This window comes from Misgurnus anguillicaudatus, chromosome 1 (genome assembly GCF_027580225.2).
Source record: "Misgurnus anguillicaudatus chromosome 1, ASM2758022v2, whole genome shotgun sequence".
Lineage (NCBI taxonomy): Eukaryota > Metazoa > Chordata > Actinopteri > Cypriniformes > Cobitidae > Misgurnus > Misgurnus anguillicaudatus.
The window spans coordinates 2,337,096-2,352,388 of NC_073337.2; the positions used below are offsets into that span (position 1 = coordinate 2,337,096).

The following is a 15,293-nucleotide window of genomic DNA, read 5'->3' on the forward strand; positions in this document are numbered from 1 at the left end:
TTTAGAATGTATGTGTGTGAGTATGTGTGTGGCACGTGTTTATTGATGCATATAGGCTTATATATAATGCAAAAATATATTTTGAAATATACAAATGTAAACGAGGACTATCTGCTGTCCGTTTGCGTTCACACGAACTTGAAGACATCTCGCTGGGCACGATTGTACTTAAACATTTTTAAAGATGCTTTAATCGGATGTACGCACGTTGTTATGGTAATGCATCTGGAAGGAACTTAAAGGTGCAATGTGTAAATTTTAGCAGCATCTAGTGGTGAGATTGCGAATTGCAACCAATGGCTCAGTCCAGTGCTCACCCCTTGCTTTTGAAATGCATAGAGAAGCTACGAAACACCGGAAAAAACATGTCATCGTTGGAGAAAACTTAGTAAAAAAGTTTGTCCATTAAGGGCTTCTGTAGAAAATGGCGGCACAAAAATGGCAACTTCCATGTAAGGGGACCCTCTGTGTATGTAGATGAAAAGGTCTCGTTCTAAGGTAATAAACACATAACGGTTCATTATAAAAAGGACTTTATATACCCCTGATAATATAGTTTTTATATTTTGCATTACTGTCAAGAGATCCTTATACAAATGACACACTGCACCTTTAAAGTACTCTTTGGGGAGTTTACCAGCAGATAAGCTTGTTCCGCAAATGTGTTTGTTTACTGCTGAAACCGTCCTTAATTTGTGACATGCACACCACGGTGGGTCGCACTGCGAGTTTTCTCTATGTGCTTCGAAGGGGAAGGGATGAGAGATGGACTGAGCCGTTTGTTGCAATTCTCACCACTAGATGTTGCTAAAATCTACACACTGCACCTTTAAAAGTGACACAAAGCACTAATAAGATTTGCTATGTTCAGTGTCTTATGAAATCATAAATAAAGGTACAAATGCTGTTACAGAAAGAAAATGGCTTGAAAGCACTGGACAGCGTTGTGATCAGAATATTCACGTGTGTTTATGCTCGGGTTGTTTCAATGCAATCAGGGACCGTGGTGTGATATTAGCAAAACCTTTTACTGCTTCCCATTAGCTGTTTTTCTCTGAACCCTAATCATGTGCACTAAAAGATGAATTGTTTTGTAAGTGTTCTACTTCAGCGACTGATTCAGCCTCTCCATCCCTCGTCTCCCAGGCCTCTCTATTGGACCTGAAGGAGCACGCCTCGTCCCTGGCATCCTCTGGACTGAAGAAGGACTCCAAGCTGAAGAGTCTTGAAATCGCTCTCGAGCAGAAGAGAGAGGAGTGCACCAAATTCGGGAGTCAACTTAAAAAGGTGAGACAGACTCTTCATGGGAACTCAAGCATCACAGCCAGCAAGTGCTGCAGGTTTCGTCAGCTAAACAGCCAGGGGTGTGTAACAAGCTATTACGGTGACTGGCAACCTGTTAGCAGCGCTCCGACAGCATTTAAAACGATGACAGTGAGCTGAATGTTTGCTCAAGTGCCCTTTACCTGTCGAGTGGAAGATATTTGAGAGGATATTTGGTCTGTTTCAAACTCTAGTGAGTTCCCTTATTGTCTGCCTGCTAAAGTTGCATCTTAACCAAATAATCCACTAATCAGAAATACAGCAACTCTGTTAAATCTCACATGAAGTGTACAAGACATTCGGTAGACTCAATTAGGTAATTTTGGGTAGCATGTTGCTGCAATAATAATAATAATATAGCATGTCCAAAATTTGGGCAAAGTAATCCTAATAAAATGAGCTGAAATTTTTTTTTCATTTTAATACAATTCATATGATTCAGACAGTTCAATTAAAATCTATTTATGGGTCAATGACAAAACAATCTCATAAAAACATAAAAATAAGTAAAACATGGATTTAATGCATATTTTTGAGTTAGGAAAATGTGTTTAAAAGTTTTGTTTATTGAACAACATTTCAGCACATTTTAATGATTTTTTTCACAATATTTTTGATATCCCCTCTGTCATGCTGATTGATTGTTTGTTTATTTGATAGTGTAATTTAAAATGATAATCCTAATAACAATTATTATTTGATAAAATATATTTTTTCTGGTTTTACATTGGTTGAACCACCTGACACTGAAAGTGTAGCCTAACCATTACATTAAAGTGGCTATTCTTTAGTGTTAAGGAGAAATCTACAAACCTTTTATTCAGCCATAATGAGGTTTACTGGATGATTACATATCATTTTTCCTAAATGTAAATGTTTACTGTTTTGTATCCACTTATTAAAAAGCCCATGATTGCGGTTGTACTGACATTTAAAAACATCCAAATTGTTTTACAAAAGTTTTTCAGTTATCGCAACATCCCAACAACTGGATATTCATAAAATTTCTTTATAAGAAAGGTTTCAAACATAAAATAATGCCAAAGTATCTTATTTAGATTTTTTTGTCATTTAAACACCATTTATCAGTCTTAACCTGCTAATTTGTACGGCCATGTTACAAAACAAAAATTTGTATTTATTATTTAAAATGCTGAAAATGCATTTAAACTAAGTAGGTTTGATAGAATAAAGACATGTTATAAATGTATCTTTTTTTTTAGTAAATAATGCCCCCAGACACAACAATACTGTATGTATGTGAGTCATTGACCCTTATTATACATTTTTAGGATGTTTCATTCAAAACAACACACTGAAAAATGCCTATGTTTGGGTAAAATATACACAAATTTGGTTTACTTGGGAAAATATAGTTTGTTCATACTGTACACAAATAACTCCGCATTTTTACAGTGCACTCTCCATTGCATGTTAAGGTTTTAATTGGGCTTTTCGCAATGCATTCTGGGATTTCTTTATTCTCTAAGCATACAACGCTGACATGATGCCTAAACATGCTGCCTAGGTAGGCAGCTCTCTTTGTTTATAAGTTACCAGGGCTATTTTTTGCATTTCATAATTTAGGACACTGCTTGACGAATACAAATGCATATAATCCATTTTAATAGACATCTGTCAGTTTGAAATCAAAAATTGGATTTCCGAAAACACAACTTTTACCTGTGAAAGAGAGCATGAGCAAAAGCTTTCTCAAATAACAAAGCTTTATTTTTCCAATCCCTTGCATATTTTAAAGTGTATGCGTTCACGGGCACAGTGTAAACACTATTGTGCAGACGCAATTAACCTCCCCGCTAATAACACAATTGTACTCCTTTGTCTCCTTTTCCTCTGCTTTTTTTCTTGAAAGTATATTTGGTCATCACTCTCCATGTACCTGTATCACCCAGTTCTTTTTCTTTCTGTTTTTCTTTTTATCCGAAAGCGCTCTGAGCTCATGTCAGGCCATCCCTCCAATCTTGTAAGTGCATCTCTGTGTAAAAAGCTTCCCTTAGCAGCGCTAGTCGTGTGTTTGTGTACGAGTGAGCAGAGCTTTGCTTGCATGAGCTCACGACTTATCTGAAGTTTAGTTTCGTATGTATGTAAGATGGAGAGGATATGTTCACCAGCTAGCGAAGTCTCTGTGTTCAGAAATGCACTTGCATGAGATCTTATCTAATGTTTGAAAGTGATGATCTTGTGTGCTTTGATGTTTCTTCGCAGTGAATTTATTGAGCTGATACTGTATCTGTCGCATCAAACTGTGTCGGTATCTACTGTGCACGTGCTTATAGAGATGCTGTAGTTTGTGTCCTTATCACTAGTCTCAATCCTTAGTTTTATAAACAGTTCATACATTTGGTCCACCTTTGATCACCATCAGGTTGATTCAGATCTTCTTACATGGAGTCATTTTGATAATGCCGATTCTGTTTCTCTTTTATTTAAAAATGTAAAGCATATGCATTTGATATTTATTTCATGCATGCAGTCTAGTTTTCAGACTATAAATAAAATGTAAAATTAAATGCAATTCTGCTGCAAAGAGTGATATTGAACTATTCTGTGTATCAATCACCGTCACACACGCAGACTTCTTTACATGACCTGGGTCCCATCATCTGTTCCAAGAGTAATGAAATCTCTGGCAGCGTGTGTACGTCTGTGTTAGCGAAGGGTCTCGTATAAAAGCGGTGCAAGTGAAAACCCGTTGACAGCTCTGCGGGCGTCTTTTCTGATTGGATGAGACAGCGAAAGGGCGAGGGACTCGGCTGTCCCTGTGTGACCGTCAGGAGTGCACGCTGACGGTGTCAGCCCAGTGTTAGATATGAGAACAGACGTGTCATCCAACCCGTCTACATTACACAAAACCAACCAAAAGTCCCCGCAATAGTGCCATAGCTACTTCATGTGGAGACGCATCAAAACTTTCTCGTTTTCACCCTGACTGCGCGCACATGCAGACTCGTGTCGATCAACGGCGAGGTGCTTTCTCACAGAGACATTTATAGGCCTTGCAAGTCAGCACAAACACACATAAACATGGCTGCCAGTCATCAGCTTCATGTTGTTTTCACGTAGATGTTTTGTTATTGTGCCCAGTCAAACATACAGAGGCATGCAAATGTTATTAAGCGTAATTATTAAACCACTATTTCCCACAATCCCGTTTTTAAGACAGAGACACTGGCCGTTTCTCTGAGACGTGGTGCCGGGTGGATGGTCCAATACCAACATTTTGTACAAAGCTTACCAACAGAGATGGCTGAGATGAAGTTATTTCCAACCCTGTCTGTTTGTGTTTCACGCACTGTAAAAAAACGCAGCATGAAGTTAAAACATCGAGTCAGTGTCAAGTGTCAAGTTGACATAAAATCACTGCATCCATACTTTAACATCACTGATAAAACGAATAAATTTAGCACACACACAGTAAAAAACAATATCTATTGGAAAAATATATTATGTTCAACTTTTGTTTCTTTCTTTTATTGTTTGATTGACATTAGGTATGTTTACATGCAACCAAAAATCTGTTTGTAATCGTATTGACCTTAATCAATATGATTGAGATGCGCAGAACATTTGTGCTCAAGTTTATGTTATATTTACTAGGGATGCACCGAATCCAGGATTCGGATTCGGACAAATACTGGGCTTTTTGACGGGGTTCGGGTTCGGCCAAATCTTAGATTTTTTTCCCACAGAACCCTAGGCTTGCGCAAAGGTGGTCGAAGTCTCGCGGCCGTTGATTACACACATCGCATGCTGACGTGGAGATAAGCGTTTTTTTCCGGTAAGCCTTAGGGGCGGTTCACATTTCGTGGACACACCTAGAAAAAACGAAAGAAGAAACGCATTGCACCACATCGCTTTCATTATGCATAGGCTTATGGTAATTGTCAAAATAGTTTTTCCCACTTGTCATCCTGGCATAATGTTGCCTATCCTTTTATTTACCGTTAAAATCAAGTAAAATGAAAATTACACTACAGTACTGTGGACGTTGTTTACTTCATTAATGTGTTTTACTGTGTTAATGGAATACGGATGCAAGTAGGATTCGGTTTCGGATGAATTTTAAACGGTGGATTTGGTATTCGGCCAAACCCAAAAAATCTGGATTTGGTGCATACCTAATATTACGTCTCATAATTCTCATCACAGAAACATGCAATAGCAGGGCAATGACAACGTGCATTATTAAAGTAATGTGGTCTCGCATTGTACATTTTGCGGCGTTAATTTCTTTCATACCATTAAACTACATAATGCAATAAAATAGCGTTGTGCTTTTTGAAAAGTGTGTTTTCATTACCTATATTTGAAAACGTCTTAAGCACAACTTTCTCCAACTCCGCTTTGTACATTTATCCAGAGATAAAATGTGACCTCGACGAGAGGGTTGTTTTTCCTGCGGGTTAAAGATGAAAGGATTTTGTTTATTAGTTATTCGTATTTGGACTGTGTATAGTCATTGGAATGCTTTTGGTCTAGTTTTGAATGTCCTTTGGGATGATTTTGGCAACCCTGGTTGTGCGCTTATGCAGACGTTCGGTTCGGATTATATAGAACGTACATATAAACAGACATTTTAATCAGATTGCAATGTTTAGGGTGCATGTAACCTTTAATCTGATTAAATTCAGTCATATTGACAAAATTAGGTGCATGTTAACATATCCATTGAGACAGACAGCTTTAAGATCTACTGTAATGCGATGATCTAATATAATGTAGCACATCAGATATTTTTCCCCAGACATTCACTCAAAATATAACCCATTATACCTGCATGAATTCTTGTTAAAACAGACATTTTTAAAACTGTATTTCTGTGTATATATTGGGGTCGCACGCATGCTTCGAATCTGTCAGTCAGTGCGAGGAAGATCGTAATCAAATAAAGATTATTTTAGATGTCTAATGACTAACATTGGTATAATTTGACGAGGGCTTAATTTACTTATTTTTATGAAAAACCCAATTTCAACCAAAATCAATATTTATCATTTTTTTCGACTGTAGCTCAAAATTAAAGAGTGCCCATTCCGAATTATTTTGCAAGCACGGGTCATATTTATTAGTTCTCACAGAAAAATATGTTCACATAAACAAACGTATACAGTCCTGAATTAATGGGTAACTTGGATTGGCCATCTCCCCTCACTCTGAACCATATTTAGATCCTGATGTTTTGCCAGCTGTCTCTATTATTTGTGTTCATCGTGCATTTTCATATACAAACCTTCATTTCTCTGCTGGTCTCGTACGCACAGACTAGTCCATCCACACATGACAAGCTCTTGGCGGTCGCAGTGGAAACCTACTCAACCTCTGTCCGAGACTTTAATAAAGCTAATTAGTGGGGCCTAAACGTCACCTTCAAATATTATCCCCTGTAAACCAGAACAGTCTTCTTTCACCTCATGCCAGACTGCAGCGGCTGTTCAGGGTCCAGACGCTCGGCTGTGCTGTACATTTTTCCTATACCGGTGCAATATAGCACGTTTTTATAAAGTAATTTGTCTGCAGAGTAACAGCCAATCATAATATTTTGTGGGATTTTTGACCCGGTTTTAGAGATAGGCCTACTTAATATAAGGGTGCTACTAAAGATTCTTCACAGTGTTACAAACAATTCTTGGTGTGACCCTGGACTTCAAAACAGTCCATAAGGTTAAATCTTTTAAAATGGACAATAGAACAGATTTTTTTTGACAAGATACAACGATTTGAAAATCTGGAACTTGAGAGTGCAAAAAATCAAAATATTGAGGAAATCGCATTTAAAGTCCAAAGTCCAAATGAAGTCCTTACCAGGCATATTAATAATGAAGGTTTTTTTTGTTTTAGCACTCTCTACTGGCTAACCCCCCGTAGGAACTGGTACAGTAGCAAAGCAAAGTTTCTAGGCAAGTCTGGCCAATTTTGATGGCGATTTTGCCGCATCCACTCACAAAAATAAAGTTTTGGTATATTTACGGTAGGAAATTTACCAAGTATCTTCATGGACCATGATCTTTACATAATATACTAGTGATTTTTGGCATAAAAGAAAAATGTATCATTTTGACCCATGCAATGTATTTTTAGCTTTTTCTACAAATATACCCATACCACTTACGACCGGTTTTGTGGTCCAGGGCAGGGTAGCTGTCCCGGTGAAGGAATTTCCCTTGCAGTGAGGGTTTATAATGCTGTACAGACCGATTGGAGTGTGGCTCTTTCGCGTACGCATGCAGGAGCACACACACACAAACCAGATGCACGAACAACCAAGAGACGTGTCACGCTCAAATATTCTTTTGAAACGCAGAGCTTTGTCATACAGTGCCCCAACCAGTCTGCATGACGCACGCGCCTCTCTGTGGTTTGTGGATGTGGTTTGTGCATGCGTGCGTGCGTGAAACAAAAACACACGGTGAAGCAGAGGCTTTACGTTACTTAACTGTGACATTTTAAAGCGCGATTAATAGTGAAACCGGTTAATCGCTGCATCCCTAATTGCCTCCCTATGATACATCACTTTAATTGTTTACTAATCTTTATAAGTTACTTTAGATAAAAGCATCTGCCTAAATGTAAATGTAGCTCACGCGAAGCAAAAGGAAAGCCGTTAATAAAGCAGATTGTCTGTAATAACGTAAAGGAATTGCTGAAACAGTAGAGTCGGCAGATGATTGTCATGTTTATAATGTTTCACACAGATATTTTTGATGAGAAATTTGCATATCTTAATGCCTAGGTGAAAGTCAGGTGGTCACTTAGTTAATAATAAAGCCATCTGCATTCAATTGGCTGCAACACGCTCTTTACGCTGTAGATACACAAAGATAAAACCTTTAAAGTTTTTTTTTATTTAAAGCTCACATAACACACGCCGTTTCTGCATTTCTGATGTTAATCTGGAGTACCTATAGAGTAGGATTACATCCTTTATATCTCCGAAGAGTCTTTAGTTTAATCAGATTTATAAAAGAAAGGTTAGCTTTACCGAATCTTTCCGATAACGTATGAAAACCTAAAGAAGGAGGAGTTATACTGCGGGTGGAGCGAGTACGAGTCATGCAACACTTTATACAACACTGTTTTAACTTATGATTTACTACATGTTCGTGTCATTTATATAATATGCACGCGACTATTTCCAACATAAGACAGAAGTCTTATTTACCGCATGCAACTCGGTTGGGACTTTTCAATGAAATCCAGCGCATCAAACACACACAAGCAAAACTCCGCTGCTACCCCGGATAATAAACTATATCCATTGTTTCATTAGGCTGACTTTCTTCTCCTTACATCCAAAAACACATTTCTTCTTTCGTGCCATTGTTGAGTTTTGATATTAAACAAAGCTGTGTCGCATGATGTGATGTTTGCAAGTTCTAGCGTCTCCCGCTGATTGACGTGTGGGCGGGGTTTTCCGGGGGAAGTGCCCATATAAAGAAGTGATACGTATAGAAACCCCTGAAACGTCAGCTGGACCCGTAATCCAAAAAAAACTTTCAGAATCTTGTACAAATCCTGGCGAAGTGCATTCGGCACTGAAATACTCTGTAACACACCCAACTGCTTTAAAAACAAATTACTCTTTTAACTTGACAATTTATTTGCTCTTTATTATACATGTATGATGTGTAAAACAAGAAGGGCATAGTCTTTTGAATTTAATGTAAAAAGTGCGTTTGTTGTGTATGCTTGTCATCCATGCGTTAGGCTTGTCAGTAGCGCAGTAATACAGGATTGCATTTACTGCAACAGCAGAAACAAAACATTTTTAAAGGTTATTTTTGGACTGATTCAGCCCCAATTTTTTTGTGGCATGTACCACATTTATTTGTGTGTAGAGTGTAGTCACAAAAAGCACACTGCAAAAATCAAATTTATATTAACTGTGTAACTTATTTTTTAAATACATATTTTAAGCAAAAAACTGTTTAAAAAAGTTAAATCTATTTCAAACTATTTGTATATGTTAGGTTCATTACAACCCAGATGGCACAAATGCGCACTTACATTACACACATCCGTGATGCAAATAACACGGTGCTCCTGTGTTCTCACTCTGTTTGCGTTTTCACAGCAGACAGGTTTTTTTTAGCAGGAAGACACCTGCGTCCTTTTAGAGGACTTTTATTAAAGAGACATTACCACAGTTACTCATTGTGCCCGACTCCTTTAATTGTCTGGGGAAGCGAGTTGATTTACTTTTCATTAAAGCAGGTCCTTGACCCAGCACTTTAAATGCCTATAATGTCACTAATTATTTTGATGACTTCAGTATGATTGTGTTTCCATCCGTCCACACGCACACCCTGTAATGAGACAGTATCCTGGTGTGATGTCATGGGGGTGCTTACACAGAGCCTGCAGGTGTGAGTGGATGTCTGAGACTTCAAAACACACATGACGCACATATACAGTATGACTACTACACATCTTCTCGTGGGATCAAGCAGGACAGTGTCTGTGTCTGTACTCAGGGCAGTGGCATCATAACCCAAATCCTGAGAAGAGATGCTTGGGGCAAAAAAATGTTACAAACAAAACCATTTACATTGAATTACTGTTTCAAAAATGTTATTGGGTTTGAGGCCTACATTGTCCAACATTGAAGTATCATATATTCACAAATATTTTGATACAACCAGACGTGTTTAAATAAAGTAAAAAAATACTGTATGTGCTTTTCTGCCGTTTAATTGGAAGAGCCTTGCATCAGCAGTTCAAAAGGTCATGGGTTCGATCCGGGAGCATGCATACTGATACACTTGGTTTTAGATAAATCCATCTCCTAAATGCATAAATGTAAATAATATTTATTTTAGTCTTTTTAAGAATAATAAAAGTGTGAATGATTACAGATGTGGCATATAAATGTTCTGACACCTTTGATCAGATCTTGCCAGGTTGAACTCATAAACCATTTTTTAATGGTTAACGGTTTGTTGCAGGCGCAGTCAGCCGCAGTTGAGGCCCAGACGAATGCGGGGCTTTCGGAGCGCATTGCCATGCTCGAGCAGGAGGTGGCGCGTTACAAAGAGGATGCTGGGAAGGCGCAGACGGAGGTGGACCGACTCCTGGAGATCCTCAGAGAGATGGAGAATGAAAAGAATGACAAGGATCGCAAGATCAATGAGCTGGAGAGGTAAACAGACACACACTCACCTTTACTGGGCTGGTTAAAACTTCATTTATTCATATTTTTATACCCCAACAAAAACATTGAGGAAGGTCCAAAAGTATTAGATGTTTGTCAGATCCAGCTCACCAAAAGCTTGTGATGTTGTGTATCGCTATAGAAACCAAACCAAATTACACAAATAATTATTGTTTTCATCACAGTTACGGATGTGATTTTAATTTTAGTTCATTTATTTATATACTTTAGTTCTCGTGTGTCTGTCTTTAAACACTAGCTCTTACACAAATCGTTCTTGACGCATTGTACTTTATCATGTCTCGCTTTGCTTATGTTTGCCAACCAAACAATCATTTTATTTGGTTCGTTCTTTCATTTCTGTGACTCCCACAAATCCATTTTCCATTCTCCATCTGCCATGAAGTTTAATGCTTTTTCTTATTGCCATTGCACGCTTTGGCATACTGCACAAGTGAGCATGTGTGCATGTATATTTGCTACTAACAGATTTGCGACCATCCAGACTGACGTGGCACTGCCCCACGTAATGTTCACGCCTGTAAAGACGATGATTCATTAATGCACGATTTTAATTGTATTGTGTACGTACAGTAGGGGCTCATAAGTGCTTTAAGATCACTAAACTGTGGTCATGGGGTTAAACCATATCTCACTCATTCGCTGTCCTTCTCACCTACTCACTCATCTCTTATCCTCAATTTGTTTTGGCAGACGTGTGCCGTTTTGAAACTTGCAGGATATTTGGAGTACCTCAGTGCTCATCTCACAGCATCGTGGGATGTTGGCATTGTCATGGATCACGTCTAGTAGATGCATTGCAGACATACATTGCAGATTTTGTTATAATCCATAACACATTTCTTTGAAACAAGGTATGTTTTGTGCAACGTGATGTTCCCGAAAAAGTGATCCTGCGAACTTCTCTTTTGGAAGCATCTCATCTGATTGGAGGCCAGTTAAAGATCATTTAAATTCATAGCAGCCCATTAACAGTGACGTTGTCAATAAGTTTGTTTTAATTTAGATCATTTACTAATGAAACGGACGGCTTAGTTCAACAATGCTCTGAAGATAGCAACAGAAATATGCGTCGATTTTATGCACGCCGCATCATCGACCCATTAGTCAGTTTATTGTATACACAGATGCCGAAAAGTGCAGCCTGTTCCCTTGTGCAAAAGCTGGGTTCGTGCTATGTGTGTTTTTCTCCATTTCTGGATGTGTTGGGGTTTCTGTCAGTGAGTGTTTGCCTTGGTATAAACATCTGTTTTCAGCCTGTGTAATTGGACTAATTAATGTGAAGCAAATATAGGCCTGTCTCTCATCTTGGCTTGCATAAATAAATAAAGGAGATGAATAATTGAAATAAGTGTAAACACACGGGAATGCGAGGAAGAGTTTAAGAGGAGAGTCCGGCCTGGAGGTGAAGAGTTTTGAATGGGGTGGGTGTTGACGTGGTGTATTGACAGGAGACCGAATTCGAATGCCAAACGTATGAGCCAACATGCTAAAGAAGAGCACTGACAGGGAAATGTATTTATTTCCTAGTAGACGTTCGCAGCCAAAGCTGGCAGCGACACGGGCCACGAAAGGTGGATTTCTGTTGATTCATAAATATTAATCTGACTAACATTCGACATCTCTCACGCTTTCTTAACCAATATGTGTTAGGAGAGGATTAGAATAAAACAAACTCCGTATGCTTGGCTCCACGCGTCATTCGTGTCAACGGTTTCTGAAATAAACGCAAGCCGTAGTTGTTAACCGAGGTAATTACCGTCGAGAGTGAGGTTATGCTGTCGATACACAACGGGGAGTTCGGTTCTCAAAAAATCCCAGCATTGTTCTCCATGTCGTTGCCTCGCAGTTCTTAAGAGTTTGACTGTCGATTCGGTTTTGACGGAAAGTTATTCAGACGCGTCCTCTTTTCTCACCGCCTGCGTTTTTAATCAAGACGCCGGTGGCAGGTGGAAGCAGCGCTTTCTGTTCTGAACGAGATTCGTGTTTTCAGTCAGGATTACCTTTTTCAGTCAGAGATGGAGAAGCAAAGCTCCTCTTGTTGAAGATCAGTGGTGTGGAGGCAGGAATTGCACAAAAATGCCTTCAAAGTCACAGAGAAATGTTAGAGGTTGGATTGGGAATGGTGATATTTATTTCATAAGTTTGGCAGCGGTAAATATGAAGGATTGTAACACTCACTGTTGAGATAACAGGATAAATTAGGAGAAAAATAAGAGTGCAATAAAGAAAATGAAATGGCCAAAAGGAAAAATTGTTGCAGTTTTAATAAATACACTGTCAGAAAAATGGTGCACCAGTTGTCACTGAGGTGTTACCAATGCAAAATGTACACATAGCTTTACGCCTAAAGACTGCATTACGATTTCAAAGGTATCTATTGATATCAAATGTATACATATCTAGGGCTGTCACTTTTGAGAAAAATCAAATTCGAACGGATATCGAATATCATGCAATGTATTCGAATATGTAGATGCCCCCCTGCGCGCATAAAAAAAAACGTAATGGAGATTTAATGTCAAATTTATAAACAGTGACAGTCATAAGCAGGACTGTCTGGGTTACTTTTTTTTAACTTAATGTTTGAAACAGCAGGTTATCAACTTATGAATAACAACTTATATGAAAAAAAACAGGAGTAAGGCATATAGCCAAGCCCAAACGGTATCCGCACCCACGTATTTCGGCTGAAAACTCTGCGGATTTCATGCCCGTCATTGACAAGCACACATATCCCCCGCTTGAGCGTGTTTGTGAGACGTAATCTCATTGACAACAAGCACACAAACATAGCCTATCCCACTCGTTTGTGAGCCGACAGTGCTGTTTTCTTGACCATTTTTAATGATAGAACACACAAACCATTTGATACTTGAGATGAAATTAAACTTACCGCTAAGTTAAGCAGATCTCACTTGACTCTGTCATCTATGTGACGCGTGAGAGGCAGCACATGATCATTTCAAATCCGTTTACAAGACAAATGCTGTTGTTATGTTTAATATAAAGTTTACGTTGCGTTGTAAAAATGATGCAATTATCTTTCATACATGCTCATTTCATAATGCAAATGTATTAACACAAGCTTTTTATTCTGCTATAATATTTAACACTATAAACAATAATATATGTCATTTTATATACAAACTATAATTCTATCTTGACATGCATATTAGGTTCATGTTGGTCCAATTTGATTCAGTGGTTTCGATGTATTAATTTTCATTGTAAGAAAATAATTCTTTTAGATGCAATTTTGTAATATTTCCAGCTTAAATTCTCTAATCTATTTTTTTAAACATTTAAAATCATTCAGCAGAATTTTCCAAACAATTTCCACAAAAAAAGCAAAAAAGTCTGCAAAGTCTTCCCTCTCTTGCGTACAGTTGCCTTCGTCGGTCTCACTCTCTATGTTTACATTAATACGTTTATCCTTTAAAACGCATTACTTTTGCTACGTTTACGCCTTTCATCTACACTACATCACCGTTTTCGACCCTCATAAACGGATTCGTTCGCAAACGCTGCAGACCCTGTTTTAGTTTGAGAACTCAGACGTTGCTCTGAGTGTAAATGAACGTAGACGGAGTCTTATGTAAACGAACAGCTGATGTTAACGTGACAGCGCATCATTTTCAAAGTAAAAATTATTTTATTCAGGTAAATGGAGGTTTGCAACGGAGGTTTTGCCAAAAATAGTAAACATCTACCAACCAGCTATTATACACGCTATATCGGATTGTTTTAACATGTATCCCTATAGATAATGTCTGTTTTATATTTATGTTTGAGTATTGTTGGGTTTGAATATTGTTGTATGTTTTGTTTATATTTAGTTAGCTTATTGTGAAAGATAAACTGTAATTTTAAACGCCATATACGGTGTTGTAAAGGCCAATATGAAGGAAGAATTGTAATGGGTCAGACATTATTTTCCAGTTTAATTTAAGTTTTGTTTTCTACTTTAAAATGAATTTCGTTTCAGATAATTTGTCTCTTAATTTGAATCGATGTTTTGTTGATAAGTTTTGTGAATATTAATTAATAAAACACTAGTAATAAAAACTAAATTAATAAAATCAATAAACTCAACGTAATTAATATTTAATGGTCATTTAGCTGCTTGCGCTTTTAGCTATTTCTGTGTTGCTAGCGGAGGACGTGCACGGACCTCGCACACTTTTAAAAATGAATGCAATAAGCATTTCTGTAGGCTAAAGCAATACTTCACCTCTTATTATGTTTGATTGAAGTTTGCATTTGCTGAAATTTATTTTTTATTCAAGTTTGCTACTGTTTAGTACTGTTCACTTGAATGCTTTCTTTTTAAATCATAAAGACCTTTCTGTTTAGTTATAAAATAAAAATTAACCTATTAATCATATTAATATGTTGTAGGGTGGAGCTAGAACAGTATAAGACTTTCACAAACACATTTTTATAGGTTCAAAAATAGTGTCTGTTATAGTTGCCAGCAAAGGATCCAGGTATGACTTTTTGTCAATATCGCACACCCCTAGGCTGCATAAACGCGCAAAGGTAAGCTATTATTAGAGTAATAAGTTATTTTACACTTTTATGCGCATGCCCAGTTACGTGATTGGTCATGTTTCATGCATTTATGGTGGTGTATAGTGTGGATGAAGATTCTTTTCAAAATGCCAGTATAAACGAGGATCGTTTTCATTTTAAAATGCCGTTTTAAAACGCAAATGCTCTAATATAAACAGGGCCTCAGCCTCCTTCCTATTACGAGGTGTTACTGTAAAAAATGCGC

General features: G+C 37.7%; 1 protein-coding gene across 13 annotated transcripts in view; it reads left to right on the plus strand.

The window, feature by feature from the left end:
- erc1b (ELKS/RAB6-interacting/CAST family member 1b) overlaps positions 1-15,293 on the plus strand; it is a 248,349-nt gene that overhangs the window by 83,430 nt on the left and 149,626 nt on the right. For 8 of the 13 annotated variants that reach the window (XM_073875633.1, XM_055191226.2, XM_055191227.2 and 5 more), the window contains 2 exons: positions 1,147-1,287; positions 10,287-10,480. In XM_073875633.1, coding sequence (XP_073731734.1) covers positions 1,147-1,287; positions 10,287-10,480 — 335 coding nt within the window. Of the gene's footprint in view, positions 1-1,146; positions 1,288-3,271; positions 3,308-10,286; positions 10,481-15,293 lie in introns of all 13 variants that reach the window. The other 5 variants (XM_055191233.2, XM_055191223.2, XM_055191224.2 and 2 more) reach the window with 1 other exon arrangement.